General features: G+C 45.4%; 4 protein-coding genes across 6 annotated transcripts; 3 read left to right on the top strand and 1 right to left on the bottom strand.

The window, feature by feature from the left end:
* Nucleotides 1-1070: 1070 nt before the first annotated feature.
* LOC108164708 (scoloptoxin SSD14) lies at nt 1071-5743 on the top strand. Of its 3 annotated transcripts, none has more exons than XM_017300595.2 (3): nt 1071-1176; nt 3441-4205; nt 4661-5743. In XM_017300595.2, exons 1-3 carry the CDS (start codon nt 1172-1174, stop codon nt 5601-5603), a joined length of 1713 nt encoding a protein of 570 aa, XP_017156084.1. In that variant the 5' UTR covers nt 1071-1171; the 3' UTR covers nt 5604-5743. The 3 variants fall into 3 exon arrangements, with proteins under 3 accessions (XP_017156084.1, XP_017156092.1, XP_033255826.1); XM_017300603.2 differs by lacking the exon at nt 1071-1176 and adding an exon at nt 3262-3347; XM_033399935.1 differs by lacking the exon at nt 1071-1176 and adding an exon at nt 3292-3308.
* Nucleotides 5744-7038: 1295 nt separating this feature from the next.
* On the bottom strand, nt 7039-10041 carry LOC108164699 (protein SPT2 homolog). Its single transcript, XM_017300574.2, has 4 exons — nt 9850-10041; nt 8135-9569; nt 7861-8067; nt 7039-7800 (listed from the first exon to the last, which is right to left on the bottom strand). The coding sequence occupies exons 1-4, from the start codon at nt 9910-9912 to the stop codon at nt 7709-7711; spliced, it is 1797 nt and encodes a 598-aa protein (XP_017156063.1). The 5' UTR covers nt 9913-10041; the 3' UTR covers nt 7039-7708.
* An 8473-nt stretch (nt 10042-18514) lies between these two features.
* Nucleotides 18515-20285, top strand: LOC108164722. The gene is made up of 2 exons (XM_017300615.2): nt 18515-19851; nt 19907-20285. Exons 1-2 carry the CDS (start codon nt 18771-18773, stop codon nt 20128-20130), a joined length of 1305 nt encoding a protein of 434 aa, XP_017156104.1. The 5' UTR covers nt 18515-18770; the 3' UTR covers nt 20131-20285.
* A 784-nt stretch (nt 20286-21069) lies between these two features.
* On the top strand, nt 21070-22127 carry LOC108164784 (RING-box protein 1A). The gene is made up of 3 exons (XM_017300707.2): nt 21070-21205; nt 21415-21442; nt 21585-22127. The coding sequence occupies exons 1-3, from the start codon at nt 21116-21118 to the stop codon at nt 21803-21805; spliced, it is 339 nt and encodes a 112-aa protein (XP_017156196.1). The 5' UTR covers nt 21070-21115; the 3' UTR covers nt 21806-22127.
* Nucleotides 22128-23784: the final 1657 nt, after the last annotated feature.

Raw genomic sequence — 23784 nt, 5'->3', positions numbered from 1 at the left:
AAGGAACATGTTCAGTTGCTCACTTAAGTGAACAACTCTTTTTTGTTTACTCACTCATGAGCACCACAACACTAATCTACATATGTATGTACATTAGAACTTGCCAACTTTGCTGCGAAGAGAGAGATAGCATGACAGAAAAAACGCGGAAGTATTGTTCGTAGCCGTCTCTAAACACGTCTCCGGCTACCAGTCGAATAACTGGGGCACTATTTGTGATAAAATTATGTTTTCCAGCACACCCAGCCAGCAAAATTGGTTCTGAAAAGGCTTTTTCTGTTTTTGCAGTTAGTCAGTTAGCAAATTCGAATATCATATGGCCATCAGTAAATTGAACGATATGATTTGTATCTAACATGAAAAACATGATTTCGTTAGCGATTGAACTGTTAGGACTGTGATATAGTGACGGCTGCCTGTTGATAGAAACAATATCGATAGGCTAGTACTTTTCTGATTAGAGAGCGCTGCCAGATGATCGCGTGCTTATTTGGCCATTTGGAATCATGGATATTTTAACTATTAAACCAAATCGGTTTTCGGTCAAAGTCCGGTAGAGCTCATATCATTCCGAATTTTCCTGTTAATGAATAATAAAATAATTAATTTTTCTATTCGCCCAGCGAATATTTATAGCCAATCACCCAAATCAATTTCTATATCGAACTATGCAGATCTTCTCTAGAACATTCCAATTCTGTCTCTACATGAGCCCCACATGTCTGCAGATCGACTTTAGAAAGGTCTTCAAGTTCCCCTTATCAGCCTCACCTGCCCGATAACATATACATACATATATTCATATAATTAAGGCTCTTTCGCATTGGACTACACAATTTCTTGTCGGCTTACGCCTTTGGTCTCCGACGGCACTTAGTCAGCTCTCTAAGAATATTATATTCTTTCCTCTGCGCATGAATCCCAAAAACCATGGCCTCTGTCATGCTATGGATATGAATATGGCTGGGAATGGATATGGATTTGGCTTCTTGTCTTATCGGTGGACAATACGAGATAATCCATTAAACGGCGGGATATAAAAAGCACACAACTCAACCAGATAGCCATTCAAGTAGCTCACTAAATCCGTGGTCGGTTAGCCCCCGTAAGGCCACAAATTCGATTTTTTTTTAAATCTTAGGTCTTCTTCCTAAGGTTACACAAAAACAGAATGAGGTAAGTACTGGATTATGAAATGGCTAAAAGCAGTTCTTTACGAATGGGTAAATCTGTTTGGATTACAGTGATGGAAGTTCCCGACAATATTAGGCTCCTAATAAAAAAAAGGCAGTTAAGGAGGGAACTGAAGGTTAAAGAAACGTCATTCAAATCCTAATGTATTTTATCTTAGAACAAGCTCTTGCATTTGAAAAACCTCAAACGAGAGCTAATAATGGAATACAGTAGTATAACTAAAGATTAGTTCCATATTATGGCAAGGAAAAAAAAGGTTAGGGTTTAATTTTACAGCATTGATGAATTGCTGCTTTGGATTGACAGACATTGTCCTCTGAAAAGTTGTATTCTTATTAGAAATAGGTAGCTGCAATGCTACCTGATATAGCCTCTTTCGACCCCAGAACTCCTGCCCCAGTGTCTTGTCAAAAGACCAATTTGTATCCTGCGGCATTCTGCTCAAGTGACTTGTTTTTTATACCCGATACTCAAAATGAGTATTGGGGTATATTAGATTTGTGGTAAAAGTGGATGTGTGTAACGTCCAGAAGGAATCGTTTCCGACCCCATAAAGTATATATATTATTGATCAGCATCAATAGCCGAGTCGATTGAGCCATGTCTGTCTGTCCGTCTGTCCGTCCGTCCGTCTGTCCGTCCCCTTCAGCGCCTAGTGCTCAAAGACTATAAGAGCTAGAGCAACGATGTTTTGTATCCAGACTTCTGTGATATGTCACTGCTACAAAAATATTTCAAAACTTCGCCCCGCCCACTTCCGCCCCCACAAAGGACGAAAATCTGTGGCATCCACATTTTTAAAGATACGATAAAACCAAAAACGCAGAATCGTAGAGGATGACTATATGTTTTAGAATGTAAGATCTCAACCAGATCGTATAATTATTATAGCCAGAATCAAGAAAACAATTTCATTCTTTCTCGCTCTGTCTCTCTCTAACACACAGGTTTCATGGTCGGTTTTGCCAATTGCAAAATATGAGTTCAAGGATCTCAGAACCTATAAGAGCCAGAGCAACCAAATTTGGTATCCACACTCCTGTGATATCGGACCTTGACCGTTTCGTGTCCAAATTTCGCCACACCCCCTTCCGCCCCCGCAAAGAACGAAAATCTGGGGCATCCACAAATCTCAGAGACTATTAAGGCTAGAGTAACCAAATTTGGTATCCGCACTTCTGTTAGATCTCACTATAAAACGTATATCTCAGAATTTCGCCCCACCCCCTTCCGCCCCCACAAAGGACGAAAATCTGTTGCATCCACAATATTGCAGATTCGAGAAAACTAAAAACGCAGAATCATATATATTGACCATATCTATCAGATTGCTGAATCTGGATCAGATCAGATCATTTTTATAGCCAAAAGGAACAAATCAATTTGCACTGGCTACGCAGCGCCTGACGTCACGCTCAGACTGATTTTCTGTCTCTCTCGCACGCACTCTTTGTCGTGTCGTTTAATATTAGCGGCGTCTGCCGGAGGAGAGCCATACTGACTTAGTATCGGGTATAACTATAGAGTTGCGGTGTACGCAGCAACTCACAACGTTCCCCCTCGTTTAAATTTTATATTGATATATCTCTATGAGTAATCTAGCATGACTTAGTGCTTTTTCAGGCCAACGTCATAATTTCCATATTCTACTATATCCTATTCATATGTGCTCCAATGTCGTTTTCATTCTTATGGCACATTCTGTTCCTATTCTGTTTCTACCACTAGCTTCGCTGTTACTTTATCACCTGCTTCATTTCTAGATACATACGTCTTAATTCCACGGGAGATCAGCACGGAGTTCGCAGTTCTTGAATTAACTGCGAAGTAATATTGTCGTCAGCCGGAGCTCAAATTGTTGCTGACTGTTAGATTGGTTTTAAAGTTTAGGTTCATGGAAATTTGTCTTTGATTTATAGATGTCGGACAAGCTGGTTACCCTCAATAGTTCAGTCAAAGATATCAAAATATTAGGCAAAACATTCGAAGCAGAGACTCAAAGCTATGTACATAACATATGTACATATGTATGCTGGATCGCAGCACCCAATCAGTTCAGAGTCAATGATAAAATATTTGGAACTGGTTGACGCGTTCGGTGACATATTAGTCGGGTATGGGTGAGCGGTAGGGAGGGACAGAGTAAAGAGATGGCAAGTGTTGGCACTATACCCCAGTTCAAGCCCCCGTCGTTTCGTCTGCTGCACCAATAACCGTAGTTCTCAATTCCGTCTTCCTCCTGGCAGCTTCTGCATGAAATACGCCGTCTGCTGGATTGTGCTTTTGGTGGCCGCGGTGGGTGTCATCCTGGGCTTGGTGTTCGGCTTGCGCGGACGCACCGAGGAGCCGCGCCGCATGGGCGCAGTCGCCTCCAACGGCGTGGGTTGTGCCGAGGTTGGCGGCAGCATCTTGGACATCGGCGGCTCGGCAGCTGACGCGGCTATTGCCACGATGCTGTGCGAGGGCGTAATGCTGCCTCACAGTCTGGGCGTGGGCGGCGGCTTCGTAGCCACCATCTACTCCAAGGAGACGGGCTTCATTGAGACACTGATTGCGCGCGAGACGGCCCCGGCGGCGGCTACACAGGATATGTTCGTGGGCAAGGATATCACCGGCGCGCTCTCCTGTGCCGTGCCCAGCGAGATCTACGGCTACTGGAAGCTGCATGATAAGTACGGCAAGCTACCCTGGGACCAGCTCTTCCAGCCCACCATTGATATCTGCCGGAGCGGCATCAAGGTGTCGCGCTACTTGGCCGGCGTGCTAGAGCGGGAGGAGAAGCGTATCCGCAGCGAGCCTTCAATGGCAGAAATCTTCATCAACCCGAAGACAGACACTATCTACAAGCAGGGCGAGGTCATGTACCGTCATATGCTGGCTGAGTCACTCGAAATAATCGCCCAGGAGGGTCCCGGAGTCATCTACCGGGGCGGCCGCGTCGGAGCCAAGCTGGTCAAAGACATCCAGTCGATGGGCGGCATCGTCACCAAGCAGGATCTGCAGAACTACGAGTGAGTGCACGTCTCTTCAGATCCCTGATTTGAATAAATCTTTAATTTATCTCGCAGCTTGAAAGATCTATTATGGATCTATAGGATTGATATATTGGTAATGGATAATATCAATCTCATAGATCTATAATAGATTTTCTAGACTACGACCCTTCGCTTAGATAATCGATCGATACTACTGATATATATGATCCTCTATCATATTTCGGATGCATCACCCACATCGTGGGTCATCTCTCTGATCTATTTCCAAAATTCTTGATAGATCCGATCGATCACCTAGGTCCATAATCATTACTCCAGATCTCCCTATTCCAATCCATCTCCCAGGTCCCTGTTACATCTCCTACTCCCTGACGCATTTCGCAGATCCACTATCCATCTCCCAGATTCTTTCGAGATCTCAGATTTCTGATATTTTTAACATACCGCCAACCCTTACTGATTCTCTCCAGGGTCCGCTGGGAAATGCCGCTGCATGCCCGATTCACGGGTGGATTTGAGCTCTATACTTCACCCCTGCCGACCAGTGGAGCCGTGCTCACCTTCATCCTGAACGTGATGGAGCCACTGTACACAAGCAACACGGAGAAATACTGGCAACGGCTGGTTGAGACCTTTAAACACGCCTATGGACACCGCACCAATCTCGGAGACATCCACTACGAGCCGGAGGTGCAGGAAATCTACGAGAACCTCATCGATCCCTCCTTTGCGGCGCAGATACGCGAGCTGATCCTAGACGATCACACATTCACGAATATGTCCTACTACGGAGCCAACTTCACCAACGTCCCGGACCACGGCACGGCCCACATCTCGGTGCTCGCCCCTAACGGGGATGCCATCTCCGTGACCAGCACCATCAATAGCCATCTGGGCGCCAAGGTACGGTCCCGCCAGACGGGGTTCATCCTCAACGACCAGATGGACGACTTCTCTACGCCCGGCCGCATCAATATTTACGGGATTCCTGCCAGTCCGGCGAATTACATAAAGCCCGGCAAGCGGCCCATCTCCTCTACCTGCCCCAGCATCGTACTGGATTCCCAGGGCAATGTGAAGCTGCTGGTGGGCGGCGCCGGCGGCTCCAAGATCACTACCTCGGTGGCCCAGACCATCCTCCGCTACTTCGTCCTCCATGAGCCAATCGAGCGTGCAGTCAACGCCGGCCGCCTTCACCACCAGCTGGATCCCATGTATATCGAGGTGGAGCCGGACGTGCCCCGGCACACGGTCGCATACCTCCGGCACATCGGTCACGAAGTTAAGTACTTGGACGGTGACAAAGCCTACTCCGCCCAGACGGCCATCGGCCTCATGGACTCCGAGCCCCACCCCGTCTGCGATCGCCGTCGAGTGGGCAGCGCCGTCGTTGTGGAGCCCTCGCTGCCCTAAGCCGGAGCTTCTGTGGCAGCCATCTCTATCCATCAGAATTGTGTGTATCGTTGGAGCCAAGTAATTCTTGTGAGAAGGAGAGACATCTTCTATGCAGCGATCAATTAAAATCTGTTGTCGCCCTTTGACGTTTAAATTTACAAAGCCAGTCTTTATTCGAGATAGGGGGAGAAGGATATTCGTTACCGGGGGCACTCCGACGGAGAGTGGGAGGTACAACAATTCGCCTGTTACTTCGCTTTTAGGAACCGAGAGAAATAAGACAAACGGACTTAATAAGTTAAATGTAGATGTGTATGTACATTAGGGTTGCGCCTGTTTATAAAATTTATAAAAGTGTAATTTTCAAGGGTCTCAGGGTATAAAATGTATCATTTGGTATAAAACAATAAAATATAAAGTTCTAGCCCGATTTGACAGATAAGCGCAACCCTAATATACATACATACATATGTATGTATGTAGGTATGTATGTATACTCGTATGTAAGTCAGTGATTTTTCATATGGTGGATGCCTAAACAACAGGAAAATATTTTCTCATACTCTGCGTGTATACCCTTTATGTGGTTAAAAAACAGATTTATATGATACATGTTACTATGCAATACGGATACATACATAGAAGGTTGGTCTAAAAATGTTTGTGGGTCGATAAGAAAAACACAATTTTAGGGTTTGAAATACACTTTGTTTTACCCGATACTCAAAATGAGTATTGGGGTATGTATATTAGTTTTGTGGTGAAAATGGATGTGTATAAGGTCCAGAAAGAATCGTTTCCGACCCCATAAAGTATATATATTCTGAACCAGATCGCATAATTATTATAGCCAGAAACAAGAAAACAATTTCATTCTCTCTCGCTCTGTCTCTCTCTAACACACAGGTTTCATGGTCGGTTTGGCGAATTGCAAAATGTGAGTTCAAGAATCTCAGAACCTATAAGAGCCAGAGCAACCAAATTTGGTATCCACACTCCTGTGATATCAGACCTTAAGATGTTTTTTTCAAAATTTTGCCACACCCCGCAAAGGACGGAAATCTGTAAGATCCCCAGATCTCAGAGACTATTAAGGCTAGAGCAACCAAATTTGGTATTCACGCTCCTGTTAGATCTCACTATTACAAGTACTTTTCAAAATTTCGCCCCACCCCCTTCCGCCTCCACAAAGGACGCAAACTTGTGGCAACAACAATATTGAAGATACGAGAAAATTAAAAACGCACAATCATAAAGAATGACCATATCTACCAGATTGCCGAATCTGGATCAGATCGGATCATTATTATAGCCAAAGGTACCAAATCAATTTGCAGTTTTTTGTCTCTTCCGCACGCACTCTTTCGCTCAATGTAGCCATACTGACTATCTATCGGGTCGCAGCAGCAACTCACGTTTCCCTTCGTTTACAGTGTAAAAATGATATGAGACATCGATACTAAATGATTTTTTAAAAAAGAATGAATTGACAGATTGAAATAAAACTTCACATATGTTCATATAAAAGATGTACCAACATAACAAAAAAAATTAGGTTAGTCGTTATTAAACACCCTTGTATGTATGTCCGTATGCACATCCATAGGTCCGTATGCAAAAAATGTACGTGTATATATTTTATACGTATGTATGTATATACATCAACGTTAAATATATATGTACCACATATGGTACAGAAATGTCTGAAATGCAATGCAAATGGATTTGTAAACGTATACGTATAGACATACATAAATTTAAATGCTGACGTGCTAAACTAGTGCACACAGTTTTTTTTTAAATTTCCCAAAAATAACACTCAATTTTACGCATAAAGCAACAATAGGTTCAGCATTGATCGGTCGTAGGTGGCATCGTTTCGCAAGAATTAAGAATTTGGTAAACTTCAGTGTAGAAAAACCGGCGGACCTGTGGTGAAGTGGGGGGATCAAGCAGATTCAGGCTGAACATTAACCAAGCAAATATAGCATCGTCCTTTGCGTTCGATAAGCAGCACTATATTGATGTGCGGAAGTGTGGTCATGTATGGATCAAAAAATCAATCCCATCCCATACATCCATGGTGCATAATATTGAGATTTGAGCTAACATTGGGCGCTGGTTTAGTCATCGATGCGGGTGGCCTTTCGTCTGGCAATTTTTCGCTTCTTGTGAATCGCCTCCATGCGCATGTCCTCCAAGTCCTCTTGCAATCCTATCATTAAAACAAAGGATTAGCCATTGAGGGGCGGACCGGTAAAATATCCAAACTCACCCATTTTTCCACTGAGGAACTCCTCACGCTGCATCTGAGCAAAGCTCGACTCCATCTCGCTATCATCATCGTCGAGGTCGCGATATCGCCGCTTGTCATAGCCAAATATGTCGCGGATATGCGAGGAAATGTCCTCTTCGCATTCGCCATCATCAATGAAGTCATCCAACTCGGAATCGTAATCGTCATCCTCATCGTCTATGCGTCCTAAGTGGAGAGGGGAGGAGATGATTATTTCGTCACATTTGACGGATCGAGTCAGCTCGGAACATACTTTTGGTGGGTGACTTCTGTTGGGGTTTGCCACGACCAGACGGCATAGCCCTGCTGCCTGATCTCTGGACATCCGCTGGTGGAAATTGGCGCGTCCTTGCCGGAGTACCACCGGCTGGACGATCTCCGGGCGGGAATTCCCGCGTTGGTCCATTTCTGCCGGCTGCTCCATAGGGAATCCTTATTGGAACGATTCTTGCACTGGCGACGGGACCACGCACGGCGCTGGGTCCGCGGACGGAACTGGGTCCAGAGCTGGTACTGAGAATTGGTTTGCCTAACAACGGCTTTGTCGCGGTGGCGGGAAGACGACTTCTGTCAGGTTTTGTGAAAGAGTTATGGGCTGATGCAGGGAGCCGGCTGGAGCTGGCGGCTGAAGCTGGAGACGGAGCTGGTCGCGGCGCCGGCCGCTTGAAGACATTATCACTAGTTGGCTTTGCTTTGGATTCGCTTAAAGGAGGCGTGGAAGAGGGTTTGTTTGATGCGAAGCTGCTGAGCTTGGGTATGCGTCCGGTGGTTTCCATGCGACTGCCACCATTTTTGTTCTGATCCTTGGCCTTTAGTTCGTTTTCGCGCACCCGATCTCTTTCGGCACGCTGCTCCCTCTGTCGTTGACGCTCTTCCATCTCGCGCTTCTCGCGAGCAGACAAAAGACGCTCTGGCTGCTTCTTTTCGGGCTGGACGTAAACCACCGGCTCGTGCTGCGCTTTCGCCGCCAGACGTAGGACCGCCTGAAAATCCATAGGAGGAGGCCGCTTGGCTTTGGCCCTGCTTCTCTCCGCCTCGCGCTTCTTACGCTCCTCCTCAAGACGTTCCGTTTCTGGATTGTAGACGGCCATGTCTCTGCAAGTGCTGTAGGCTCGCGCCACGTGAGCCTCCCGGGTCTTGCTTTTGGAGCCGGAAGCCGTAGCAGAAGCGCCAGATGATCTTGCATCAGATGTCGATCGCGGCCGAGTATGGGACATGGCCTCCTCCCGCTCACGCGTGATGGCTGCCTTGACACGCTCCTTCGTACCGGAGAGATCTTGTACCGACTGAGGACGGCTGGGGGCAAATCCCTTGTCCTCATGGACATCGCGCACTTTCTCAATGTACTTCTGATAGAAGGCATTCGACTCAGTCGACACATAGCCGTAGTCATCGCCTTCGCCCTCGCCCTGGTCACCACCGTTTTGGCCACCGTTATCACCCTCGTTGGCATCCTCGAGCACCGACTTGTTGGCCGACTTAGTAACTTTTAGCATCTTTCGTATCTTGTTCTTGGATTTCTCGTCGCGCTTGGCTAGCAGCTCGGTGAGTTTCTGGCGTTCCTTCCGTTTGCGCTCCTGTTCCTCGGCCTCGCGCCTCTTTAGAAACTTCTGGATGTTGCTCGACAACTCCTTGCTCGCCTTGCTCTCCTTCTTGGGCGGTGCATACTTGGTACTGTAGTACTTGCCCTGTATTGCACAAGATTAAGATTAAGAAAGCATGACAATTGGGGTCACTGATTGCCAGTCGGACTGGACCTGGAGCGGACCTTTGTTTTCGATATTCTGATTTGATTCGAGAATCACACGCAAATGCATGTGTATACATGCACAAAGGTGGGTGGTAATGGCGAATATTGGCCAGGTGGAAAGGGGTGGGGGATGGTCAGGAAAATATTGCAAATGCATCGAGTAAATCAACAGAGACACGAGATGACCCCAAAAAACAGAAACCAAAGCCTGAACCCACCTCATCTTTTGTGACTGCGTCGGTTTTTTTTTTGGCCAAATGCAACAGCTCACCAAAATCCATGCTTAGAAATCTGCTGGGTGTCGCTCCTGGGCTGCCTACGATTCTTATTTAAAAATCGCGTTATCCTAATCCAAAATGAGCGAAACGTAACTTGTTGGTCGAAAACAGTGTGAAAGCGGATTTATCGATATGGTATACAGTCTGACTCTACAAAAATATACCGAAAATACAGCTTCAAAATATACCAAAAATACACGAAAGAACTATTTGTGTTCATATTCCATCAATAGCTAGGCTTTTCAGCCCTTAACAAATAATTTTATCCGATGAACGAATAAATTTTCTACAAGACTAACTAATTTTAAGTTCTCTGCTGATTTTTTATACAAAAATAATCAGCTACAATTTCCACACAATTAATTTTTAAGGAATTAATTAATTAAATAAATTAATTTTAATTTTACATGCTAAATACAGGCAAACTACACCTATAGATATACACCTACACATATAGATGTGCCAGTTCATAGAAGGAACATGTCGCACGTCGACCACAGAATATCCCGTCCCATGGACGCGTTATCATGAGCCGAGAACATCTTTGCATGTGTTAGCACACACAAATGTGTAATTTGATGCTCTTTTCGTTTTCATTGTGATTTCGGTTTTCTGTTCTGCCTCCAGCATATTTGAATGTATGGGTGCACATGCATTCTCTCGTACTTTTCGTGTATATTATTGTATTCTGGCCGCTAGAACCAAAATTTGAGCTTGGTTTTTGTTCGAGGCTTCAGCTTATTGATGAACTGACCTTAGCGAATCAAAATATGTAAATATAGAATGGGTAGAGTGGGTGGGGGTGCGAGACACTTAGGCGTGGGAAACAAATAAAAGCTGTTATCTGTTTGATTTATACTAAAAAATATAACAAATTGCAATAATATAATTACACATTTATATCCTTAGTTTAAACAGGTTGACTACAAATTATATAAACGCCTTCGGTTCTCGACTGCTTTGTTTATTAAAATTTTTAATTTAAAACTAAAGTAATGATAAATTTAAATATACGATATAAGAAAATATAAATATGTACAAACTAAAAAAAATATGCATACATACATATGTATATTTCAAATCACATGTCAATCGCGCGCTTTCCGACGGGAATGTTCCGACGCACCTTGAATACTCTCATGGAGAATACCTATACATTTTCTAATTCAATTATGAAATATCTTACGTATATGCGCGTGTACATAAATATATCCATTCATTACATTCGCATATTGCATGAGGGTTTTCAAAATTACAGTTGTCTTGAGGTTAGATGCTTAGCTACATACATATGTAGCTAGTGCGGCACCGGCGCAGAACTAGTTGCCTGGTACTAGAGGTCATTGTGTGTGTACGAACACATGCAGAGATGTTCTTTCTGCGGTAGCCGAACACCAGACCCGAACCCCATGGGACGGGATATTCTGTGTTATATGTGCGACATGTTCGTTCTATGAACTGGCACATCTATATACTGTATGTTACACTTGGCTTGTTTCCCAGAGGGCAATGCCGGCTAGCTGTCGACCCCAGGGCTGGGTAGTTCCCCTTGCCCGCCAAATGTCGACAAAAAAGTAGACATACTATTTCTCGGGACATCAAAACTAACAACAAACTAAAGACAAAGAAAATCATAAACAGACGTCTATCAAGTGGGTGAAGCTTGGGTGTTATCACTTCGCGCGCCCGCCCTACCTGTGACCACTAACCATACTGTATGGTTAGTGATGAGACCAAACGTGTGGCACGCACTGGAAGGCGATGCAACGATCGTGCGATGTGGCTAAATCGCCCTGGCAGCTAAATCGTCCTCTTTCACCCTCCCCCTTCACACGTCCCGCGCTTCTTGGCTCACACACGCGCAACTGGAACGAACTCACTCAGGTTCACGTTGGACAGTCTTCTTCTCTGCAGTCGACTTTCTCAAACTCCAGTGTTCCTCTCCAGGAAACCTTCTGGCCCGGTTCTGGTGGCTATATTCCTTGCCGGCTGTGAGTAAAATTTTCTGCACTACAACCTATTTTCTCGCCCGCTTTTTTCTGTACTCACTTCAAACTTTCTGTTTTAAGCACAAAATTTCAAATTTCGACGTTACTCTTCCGTCCACGCTCCACGATTTCCATAATCCAATCCACGTTTTCTAATATTTTCACTCCTATTTATCCCTTTTTCCCTTACTAATACATATAACTAATCCTATTCTATTCCTTATATCCCCAGTACCGGCTGCAGCTCCCCCCGATGTTCCCATACACCATCGAGCCTCCCTGGACTTCCCTCAGCCCTGGCCACCTATCGTTCAGGTGGGACTGGAACACCACCACGAGTATGTCGTCAGTCCCAGGAGGGACAACATACGCGTGGGCATGCCCACCGGATTCCGTAACACTATTGAGCACACGCCGGCGTGCCCTGCATTCTTCTGCCGCGCCCAACGTAGGCCACACCCACACCTCACTACATTCTCAGGTCTTTGGCGTGGTACACTCCTATGGGACGGCCGTTAAGGTCCTCCAGAGCATACGCGTTCTCTCCTACTGGCTTCACTACCCGGCATCGGATGAATTTGCGCGCGAACTTGGCATTAAAGCCTTTTCCGAAGTCACTAAGGACAAAATTTCGGCGGAATACCTCTTGTCCCGGCCTCGCGTAAAACACCTTACCCTACTACGCTCGTATGCCTGATGTAAACTAGCGTGAATCCTCTCTTGGATGAGTTGTCGCTTGTCCTGACCCTCCAGCAGCGATATGTCATGCTCGCCGATTGACCGCAGTCGCTTTGCCAGCTTGTAGCATGACCCATGCAAATACATTTGCTGCCCGAAGACTGCAAAGAATGGTGTTACGCCTGTCGCCTCGTGAACCGAGTTCCTAATAGCCAGTTCTATCTCCGGCAGATGCACATCCCAGTCCCGGTGATCGTCTGCCAGATACGCCCGAATCGCGCTGAGTACTGTGCGATTCACGCGTTCGGCTGCGTTACTCTGCGGAGAATACACTGGCGTCCTCATATGAGTGACTCCGAATGCATCGGTCATCTCCTTAAAAGTTTTCGAGACGAACTGAGCCCCATTGTCCGAGTGAATCATCTCCGGCACTCCAAACTTGTAAAACACCTCGTGAACGAGGAATCTTACAACTTCCTTTGCTGTGGCCTTGGTCATGGTCTTTAGGAATGTGAACTTAGAGAACTGGTCAACTACAATAAATATCCACGCCTGACCGTTCTTTGACCGCGGATATTTGCCCAAAAAATCAATATAAAGTTTTTGGAACGGGCGCTCAGTGACCACTTCTTGCCCCATCCCGACCTGCATCCGATAATTCGGCGCTTGCGACTCCTTGCACACGGTGCACCGTCGGATATAATCCCGCACCTCTATCGCCATGTTCGGCCAGTAAAACTGCCTACGCAATAAGTGCAAGGTTTTCGCGATTCCTCCGTGCGCTGTCTTCTCTTCCGAATGTGCTTTGTCTATCAACGCGGCCGTCAGCGAACTCGGAACCCACAATTTCCAGACGGCGCCCTCCAGTTGATCATCCAATCGTTCAAAACGCATGCGCTTGAATATCATGCCGTCAACAATCTGGAGATCACGTAAGCGGTCTTGGTTCTCTGTTATTTCCTTCCTTAACTCCTGATATTCTCCAGATTCAAACTCCACCGTTTCAAAACCCAGGATACTACTCGGATCCACTTCCAGCTCTTCAATACTGCGCGACAATGTATCTGCCACTACATTGTCCACTCCTTTCCGGTGTTCTATGCCGAAATCGAAGGCCTGCAGTTGAAGGGACCAACGAGCTAAGCGACCATCCAGGTTCTTCATGGTCATGAGCCATTTGAGACTGGCGTGGTCAGTTATGACTGTAAACGGCATAAGCTCTACGTACGGACGGAACTTAAGGATCGCCATGAGGGCTGCCAGACACTCCTTCTCTGTCACCGAGTAGTTTTTTTGGTGGCAATTCAGTTTGGCTGAGAAAAACGCTATGGGCCTCTCGTTCTGCTCGTCATCCCGTTGGAAGAGTACGGCTCCTACCCCATAATGTGAGGCGTCGCACTGTATGTAGAAGTGCCGCTTGAAATCCGCGTGTACCAGGACTGGTGCCGAGGTGAGTGCAGCTTTTAGCTCCCCCATGGCTCGTTTTGCCTCCTCCGTCAATTTAAACTTTCCATTTCCCGACTTTTTCAGGGCGTCTGTGAGCGGACCGGCCATCTCAGCATAGTTTTTCATAAAGCGCCGGTACCAGCCCGCAGTTCCCAGGAAACTACGCAATTCTCGAACAGATCGCGGCTCGGGAATGCGCAAAATGCCCGACACACGATCCGGATCCATCTTCAGCGCTCCTCCTCCCACTATAAATCCCAGGTATTTAATGTTTTTATAGCAAAAATGAGATTTGCTCAGCCCTTTCGTTAAATTTGCTTCTCGTAGACGCTCGGCAACCTGTCGCAGAATCTTCACGTGCGTTTGGAAGTCCTCAGCTATAATCAGCAAGTCGTCGAGATACGCATAGACGTTTGAACGCATCTCCACCGGAATCACCTTATCGACCAGTCTACATAGGCGTTGTGCGGCGTTGCAGAGGCCAAAGGGCATCATACGGAACTGGTACAGAGGCCGTCCCGGCACCGTGAACGCCGTATATGGTCGACTCTGCTCGTCCAGCTCGATTTGCCAAAAAGCGAATTTTAAGTCGACGCTGGAGATATATATCGTCTGATCGAGACGCGACAAAATCCCCTCGATGCTAGGAAGTGGGTAAGCGTCCTTGATGGTTACTTTGTTGAGCTTTCGGGCATCGAGACAGAAACGATTTTTGCCCGGCCTTCGCACCACGGTGGTACGGTTGCTCCACGGACTATCACTGTACTCGATGACTCCCAAAGCCAACATTTTGTCCACCTCACCACACACCACTTCCTGCATCGCTGGCGACAGCGGGTAATGTCGATCCTTCACAGGCTCGGCCTTCTCCACCAACTGAATTTTGTGAGTCTCTCTCGACGTCCTCCCCAGTCATACGGCTTCGAAAGTCAGAAACTCTGCCTTCACCTGATCCAAGGCTGCCCTTTGCTCTTCTGACAACTCCCATTCTTCCTGCGCTATCTCCTTCTCCGGGCCTTCCACATAGTGAGCGACTTGATCAGCCAGCACTTCTTCCACTAATCTGTGAGATGCCCCTACTGGACCTTCTCCCATCACCTCAGGAGCCAATGAGAATACCCGCCAAAAGTCTACCCCCAAGTAAATTTCCTGTTCCAAGAAAGGGCATACGAAAAACGTTAATCTTTTTACCTCTCCCTTGTATTTCACCGGTAATTCTACTCGGCCAACGATTGCGCGATCTTCCCCATTCGCTACCTTCACTATAGAAGAATATCGACGAGCCTCCACGCCCAGCTTCTCCAGGAATTCCTGACCATTACACCCTAGCATGCTGTGTGTAGCGCCTGAATCCAACAGGCCTCGCACGGACTCGCCCATTATAGAGATTTCTTCAAAAACTCTCGGGTCTTTCTTGCAACAACGCTTTACTGAAGCAATCACCTGCCTCCTCATAGCTCGCCTTTGCTTAAACCGGGATCTCGCCTTTTTCACCCGCACCGACAGTGCTCGCATACCATCCACTCGTAGTTCAGAAAATATTCTATTTCTGGTTTCTAAATAATTTCTTAAGCGCTCTTCATATGATAAGTTCCTTAACCTAGCATGCAAATTACGTCTATCTAATTCATTTTTATTTTCTTCTACTTTCTCTGCGCAGGCCCCTTCTGTGAGCGTGATTCGCCTGCTTGGATCGCACCCCTCTTCACGTTTCCCGCGCAATTCGGACAGGTTGGACAATATGCATCGGGCTTTCCACACCGGTAGCAGAAAATTCGCCTCTCCGATGCCATACAGTCCCTAAAGCCATGATCGGTCTGCCCGCAGTTCCAGCAAATCAACTTCTGTGGAACACGCTGTGTCACTTGCGCTTCCTCAATGACCTCTGCCTCTTCATCGCTAATCGACCGAACCTGCGCGACCTCGCTGACGTTCGCATTCGCCCCGCGACCATAGTTTGTGGCTTTGGGTGCTCCTCGCCACGAAGATCGAGCCTTCCTCTTCAGATGTGCCTCTATTTCCACGCACTCATCCCGCAGTTGGTCTAAGGAATAAACCCGTAAGCCGTAGACGAAACTCGCTATCTCATCTGTGAGTGCCTTTTTGACGATTTTTACCATCTCCTTTTCAGGTGGTGGCATCTCCAACCTTGACGCGAGCTTTCTCATGACATGGAAAAAGTCTTCCACACTCTCGTTTGACCGCTGCATTCTTTCTCGCAGTTCTCTCATGCGGTCGAACTCGGACGCCGTGCCTCGGAAACGAGCAATTAAGTCGCCCCTTAGTTCCTGCCAAACACCACCGCCATGATCACGGATGTACTGCCAGTACCATACCCGCGCGTTTCCTGTAACCAGGTGATGAAATCCCTTTAGAACTTCATCCCACGGACAGCGGCGTTGGGCTTGTAGGAATTCAATTCGGAACACAAAATCCTCGACTGTCATTTTGTTGCTGTCTTCGTCGAACGTCACGTCCCATTTTTCGACTCGGCCCCACCGTGGCCAAGGTCTATAACCCGGAGGATTTGGATGCGGATCTTCTCGAGGAATCCCACCAGCTCTCCTACCCTCGCCACGACCCTGACCCGAGTGTCTGAGTGCTATCGGGTTTCGCCAATTTCGCGCTTGATGCCCACCCCGTTGATGCTGCTCACGGGATGCGGTCGGTCCTACTCCTGAAGACGGTTCCGGACCAATACCACCTCGCCCCGAGCGAGCCAAAAATGGTTTTGGTGGCGGAATCGGCGCATCAGTCGTGCTAGACGGCTTCCTTTTCGGGATTGCTCCTCGATACTCCTGCTCGTGGTGAACCTCCTCCCGCTGCGGTTCCTTCTGCTGCTGCAGCTGTCTACACCACCTCTCGGCAGACAGACAACAGGTTCAAAAACACGAAAGCGGCTTTGTTTTAAACAAGCAGGTGCGAAACTACAATGAACATTTACCTACATGACTTACTCTAACTTATTCCAATATCACATTCCATCACAGATTTATTCGATTTATTTATTTATTCACCAGGCAATGTGTCCGTCGCAAACTCCCTGTCCATTTTTTTGTTGAACGGCAGTGACTTACGTTCACTTGCGACATCGAATAGCGACAAGATGTTCAACTGTAATTCGTAAGTCCCTATCACATATTTTATATTTCCGTTAACTGCCTCCGTCTATCCATCCCTAGCATCAATCACCCCGCGCCATTAAGGACCAGCTTTACGCTCACCTTAAGCCTGCAGCAGCGACTTCTGCCGGGACAGCTAAACTGCACTTCGCAAGCTGTCGTCTTCTCCACAAAATTTATTATTTTTTTTCATTCCCCGCATCTGCCTTTACCAGCCCGAGTGACATTTGTTGTAATACCACCCGAACCTGCGTCAGTCCAGATGCATGCGAATTCGAAAATAAATTTGGGCGCCATTTGTTACACTTGGCTGGCAAGGGGAACTACCCAGACCTGGGGTCGACAGCTAGCAGGCATTGCCCTCTGGGAAACAAGCCAAGTGTAACATCTATGGCTAGTAATATTAACTAAATTTGTATGTAATTATTAAAAGCGACACCTGGAGAAAAAATGGGTACGTTTGTTGACAAGTTTGGCCGTATTTTTCATTTAGGCCTATGAAAGTGCCTACGTGAAAAACCTCCGCTATGTACTTTTTTTTTTGATTTTGATTCTGTACCACTAACCATACAGTCTGGATTAGATCCTAGGATCTTCTGCTCTGGCGTTCGTCCACCGCCGCGTCATCATGAGCTAGCCAGCCCATGCAATTATACAAGGTGGGCTACTCTCGCAACGCGCTCTCTTTCTGGTTTTATTTTGCTTAGTACAACACCAAACTTCGCAAACAACAAACAGCGCTCTCAGTAGTGCTGAGCGTAAAGTCCCGAAAGAGAGTTAGCGGCCTACCAGTGGTTAGGAGCGCGGTTACCGGTTGTAAAAAGAAAAATAGATGACTTATTGATGGATTAACATAAATTTGACACCATTACCAGGGCAATTTGGCTTGCGCCTTTATAAATAATTTCTTCTAACCCAACCAAAATTAGGGTCGGATTTGGACTTTATTTTTGCGCGAAACTGGTCTCGTAACATGCGGTAAAAAATGCTGTTTCCCGCCCCATTTTATTCGAAATGTAAGTGCAACCAATTAATTTTTTACCATTAGCAATTTAAAAAGCATACAGTCACATATTTTTGTGAAAACATATTGTGTGTGTTACTTATTACTAACAAATGCAAAGCGTTGCTGGGCTAGCTGCCTCATGATGAAGCGTCGGTGGCCGAACGCTAGAGCAGAAGACCCTGGGATCTAATACAGAAAGTTCGTTTGCGACATGTTCGGTGTATGAACTGGCAGGATACCAACAAATACCATCGCCTGCTTTTCTAGTATTAATTGGTAATTTTGATTTATGGAACGGTTCCATATTCGGTCGATGGAAAATTTTGCTGACCTGTGTAAGGTGAAAAGGCAGTCGCGAAGTATTTGGTCGACCATACTTTTGCATGCGTATATCATTCCTGGTTTGGGGGACCAAATACTTCGTCGATCTTATTTCGACGATTTTAAGAATATATTTCTGCTGATTTTTTTTCTATCATTTTTGGTATTAGCGAGAATTGCACAAGACGGCAGCACTGTACACTCAAGACTCTGCGACGTTAGCCAGCACTGCGGAGATTTTGTTGATAGCAAAGCAAGAGACTGAGTTTTTCGATAGCTGATTGACCAGCAAAAGTAGCCATGTCCGTAGATCACGACCCAAACCCAGAGCAGTGCAGCAAGTGCGGAAAAACGAGCGGCAAGGAACAGCCGTGCCGGCCTTCGGAAACCGCCGGCAAAGTTGGCTGCGGCGTTGCTGAAGCACTGTGCGGGGCCTGTACGTCTGCAAAAGATGGGAAAAATAAAGGAAATTCGCTGAAATCAGAAACTGAAAAAAGTGTTTCAATGAACGTAGACGTAGATGCACCCACGGCCAATGCAGTGCCAGGAACAGAAAAGCCAGACAACCCACCACCTCCAGGACCAGGCCAGCCAGAAGAAGGCCCGAAGCTACCCTCGACGTTCGCCAAAGCTGCGGAACCATACACCAAGCTAAAAAGGAAGCCAGTCAGCTGTCACGAATATCCTACCGAAAATTTTTTAAAGTCACCCGAAGCCCCCCCAACAAAAGGAACGACAGCAGAAGCCGGAGGAAAGAAGATCAAGGAAGAGGTAGTGCAAGCTTCGCCAGAGGCCGCACTCTCTCGGACCACGAAACGCGGCGGAAAGATCACGAGGAGTAGCATCAATGGAACGCCAGCGGCCACCATTCCCGGAAATCAGACGCCTACAATAATGAAGCGCCTGCGTAAGAGCACGCGGGCTACTCGCTTTAAGGCGAAGCTGACGGGACGCTCGGGCGTCGGAGGCAATGGCGGACAGGCCAATGGCACCCCCAACGGACCTGGGTCCACAACTCATCCGTATGGAACCGGATCGCATCCGGGTAACAGCAAGGCGCACTGCAAGTCTGGCGTGGGTAGTGCCGGCGGCTCACAGGTAGCCAGGAATCGACGCGCCATCTTCAAGCGTCCGGCACAGAAGACGCCCAAGGTGCAGGCTTGCACCAAGTTCGTAAAGAGCTTGTTCTATAAGGGGATCTACATGCAAATCGGTGATATCGTGAGCATTGTCGACGGCCAGCAGAAGCTGTACTACGCCCAGATCCGCGGTCTGCTCGTCGACGCCTACTGCGAGAAGTCGGCTTTTCTCACATGGCTGATACCCACTCAGGACAGTCCCGATCCACAGGACTGTTTCGATCCGGCCACCTACCTAATCGGTGAGCACATCTGTAGCTCCTCCTGCAGTCTTTCTTACGTTATTATCTCTTCCAGGACCCGACGAGGAACTCTCCCGCAAGCTCTGCTTCCTAGAGTTCGTGATGCATGCACCCAGTAACTACTACTACGACCGCAGCACGCCATTCCCCTTGCCGGACATCGACGAGTACACAGGACAACGGTCTGGTGGCTATATATGGACTCGGCTGCCGGTCGTCAAGAGGGACCGGAACGATACCCGTGCGCGCGAGCCAGTAAACAAGGGTGCTGCCTCCTAGCAGAACCGCCAAAAGCAAGAGCGGCAAACGACAAAGACGAAAAAAAAAGTTTCCGCCTAACGAAAGGGCCGTTCAAAATGCGGAAAGAAACCTAATTGGAAAATTTGAATGATCTAATTTATTGAGAAAAATATATCCAAAAATCTGAGCACCAATTTATTTGATTTTTCAGCTTCACAAAAGGAATAAAATAGTTGACTTATTGATGCATTAACATAAACTTGACACGTATATCGGGGTAAATTAACTTTTGCTTTTTTTATAAATAATTTTTACTTAACGCAACCTAAAATTTAGCTTGGAAATAATTGTTCAGGGCAACCACTTTTTCATTTTGGTGCAAACAGCTGACGCAGTCCGATTTGATTATTGGAACGTTGGCAAGAAGTAAATTTTTGCCCATAACAATGTGCAGTAACAGCAGACTGCTTGTAACACGCACGTTACAGAACATCTGCGTAGGGACAGCTATTTCGCCACATTTAATTCAAAAGAGAGGTGCAACAAATTAATTTTTTGATTTAATTTTCACTCACAGTTTGTCAGACATTGCAACTAAAATGTCCTGATCTTCTTTACTTGCGCGCTTCATGCCGTCTTTTTGCATTTTTATCACGCTGTACATTTTCAAATCAACCAGGTCAACTATTTTTGTTAGCCAGAATCGATGAGAGAACAAAACATATCGATACCAACAATTTGTGAAACCGGGAACCGCTTAGGACGAAAACTAAACGTATTGACTAAAAACGTAATCCGCAAAAGTAAGTGAAAAACGGAGCCTGACTGATGATGTATAGTTTCATCATGGGATGGATGTACAATAAGAATTTACAAACAGTTGTTCACCAAGTCAAGTTTGTTTTTTTTAATCGGGATATTTTGAAAAGACGGTATATTTCTGAGGGTCAGATGGTATATTTGATCGATAAATCCGCGGTCACACTGAACTAGTTATTCTCACATTTCTTTCGTTTGCAAAATAATGGACAGAAACATGGAGGTTGACGAGGAAGAATTTGAGGTGCCATCCAGCAGTAGTAAGGGCGAAAAGAAGCGCTTCGAGGTTAAGAAAGTAAGTTTCACAAATGTAGCAACAAAATATAGCATGCACAAATTTTCTGGCGGTAACTTGCGCACATATGTATGTGAATCAGTACATGTGTGTATGTTTGATTGTGACGCGTTCTACGATGAATTTATTATCTGTCGGGCATAACTAATTTTTTAAATTTTCATTTTGCGTTCTCGCTGCCCCTACCTTGTGCTCCATTCTAAAATCAGTGGAACGCCGTAGCTCTATGGGCCTGGGGTGAGTAAAACATTCGTAATAGAGAGAATTTCTCTTTGTCTGCCGGCAATAGCAGGCCATCGTTTAATCAGTGAAATTAAAATCTAAAATACTTATAAATTACTTCCTGCATGAAATAATTAACAATTTCGTTTATTGGCAGATATCGTTGTTGACAATTGCGCCATTTGCCGCAACCACATAATGGACTTGTGCATCGAGTGCCAGGCTAACCAGGCCTCTGCCACCAGCGAGGAGTGTACCGTGGCCTGGGGCGTCTGTAATCATGCCTTCCACTTTCACTGCATTTCGCGTTGGCTGAAGACTCGTCAGGTGTGCCCCTTGGACAACCGCGAGTGGGACTTCCAGAAGTACGGTCACTAGGCTTTACTATAGTATCTCCTTCCCAACACAACACCACACCGTTCTGCTTCTCCTAAAAACCACATGTAACAAAACCCCATTTTCTTTGTGGACTCCCATCATAGCCACAAAGCACCTAGATCTCGGGGCACACACCAAACAACCTCAGGATATTGGGGTACACACCACACAAACTCCCGTATCATCGGAAACACAGTACGGCTCCAGGGGTTCAGTAAACTCTTAGATGTAAGCCTGGGGAAAAGCCCGAAGCTCTCCTCGTTTCACGACAAAAACTTTGTACTGAAATAAAGAAGAAATACCTGATTTGCGTGAAATCCTTTATTTGGTTGAATCTTGAATAGAAGGGTGAAATATGGGAAAGGAAATATATCCAGTGGGGAGTGCAAGACACTAGCTTTAAGACTAGAAAAAAGCTCGCAGAGTAGTCGCATAAAAACCACGAAATTAAAGCCATAGCCAGATATTTTTACCTAAGTCCCACAAAGGACTAGGATCTACGAGGGAAATATTCTGAAAAGGGTATGACAAAAATATATATTTATAAAATGATTCGTGGGAATTTCGTTGATTTGGATGGTGTGTTGAAAAATATATGAATGGAATATGATGATGTGGAATTATGTATTATCGATAGGTCTGGGTGGGGAACACCGATAAAGTAAAAGAACAGCAGCATGCATTGGTATAAACTAAATTTTATCTTTTAGTTTATTATGAATGTTGGCCGTGGAGCCACTCTTTATGAATTGTTTGTGGCTTAAAAAATAATACACAGTAGTTACAAATATGAATAAAGTATATAATATAGATATATGCATATCAAATATGATTAATGTATAATTATATGTAATATGCTACAGTTCAACTTATCCGTAAAGAGAAAAAAATCAGATTATCGTTACAAAATAATAATCATACCTATTTATGTATGCGGATGTATGTACGTATTCGTATCGTATAAAATGAATAGAAACAAAATATATTTGGACAACTCAAATACATTTTGTGGTTCTGTATGTGGGGATTGCGCGTGGTATTATATGCTGTGTAGGTTTTGTGGGTTGTCTCCAAACAAAATGGAATCAACTATGAACTTAAGATGTTGACCAACAAAATAAAAAATACGAAATTTGATTGATGTGAGTGGGAGTTCTTAATCTGAAGATGATCGTTCGGATATGCGGATTAGTGTGTACCCCATCCATCTACCCATGTGCAAATGTATATATGGTTAAAAAAACATGACAACTAAGTGCATGTACGGATAAAATTGTTAAAATAAGATATTATTGGGAGGAAGAGGGTCCTAAACCAAACTAAGTTTCAGTTGCCAGTGGAACTATTGCGGATTTTTATTTTGGATTTTCCAAAACATTTTTTTAATTTTTCATTATTATTTTTGAAAGTTTATTCTCGGTTCGGTTTTGTCTCTTTTTATATTTTAAATCTGTTATTTATATACAATTAATTTGTTGGTTTGTTTTTTTTTTTGTGTGAAATTCTGGTACGCTAGATCTCGTTTTATGTATATTTAATTATTGCGCCTAGTATATATATAAATTATTCAGTTTTTAATATTGCTGTTGCTGTTTCAGTGGCTGATGCTGCGCTATTGTTGCTGTTATTGTTGGGTTGGCTTTTGTGGGACTTTCTAAAAACTATACATGTAGATGTACATACACATATTATGTATATTTGCAATGCTTGTATATATAATTTTCATAAAGTTAACGTTAGTTGTAAGGCGTATATACCTCTGCTAATTGCGTTTGTGTCTGTGTGCATTGCATTTAGCATATTGTTTTTTTTTTGTTGGTTTCTTTGTTTGCTGGTTTGTATGTTTTGCGGTTTCCTGCGTCATCTTTCTCGTTGTGGTAGGCCTAGGGAATAGGGCTTCCCCTTTATAATTGCAAAACGTTACCCGTAGTGCGAACAGTAAGAATCCCCGTTCTCACTCCTCTGCTTTATGCTGTTCT

Source organism: Drosophila miranda, chromosome XL (genome assembly GCF_003369915.1).
Source record: "Drosophila miranda strain MSH22 chromosome XL, D.miranda_PacBio2.1, whole genome shotgun sequence".
Lineage (NCBI taxonomy): Eukaryota > Metazoa > Arthropoda > Insecta > Diptera > Drosophilidae > Drosophila > Drosophila miranda.
Note: the sequence above shows the minus strand (reverse complement) of the source record. Positions and strands in the feature narration are given on the sequence as shown.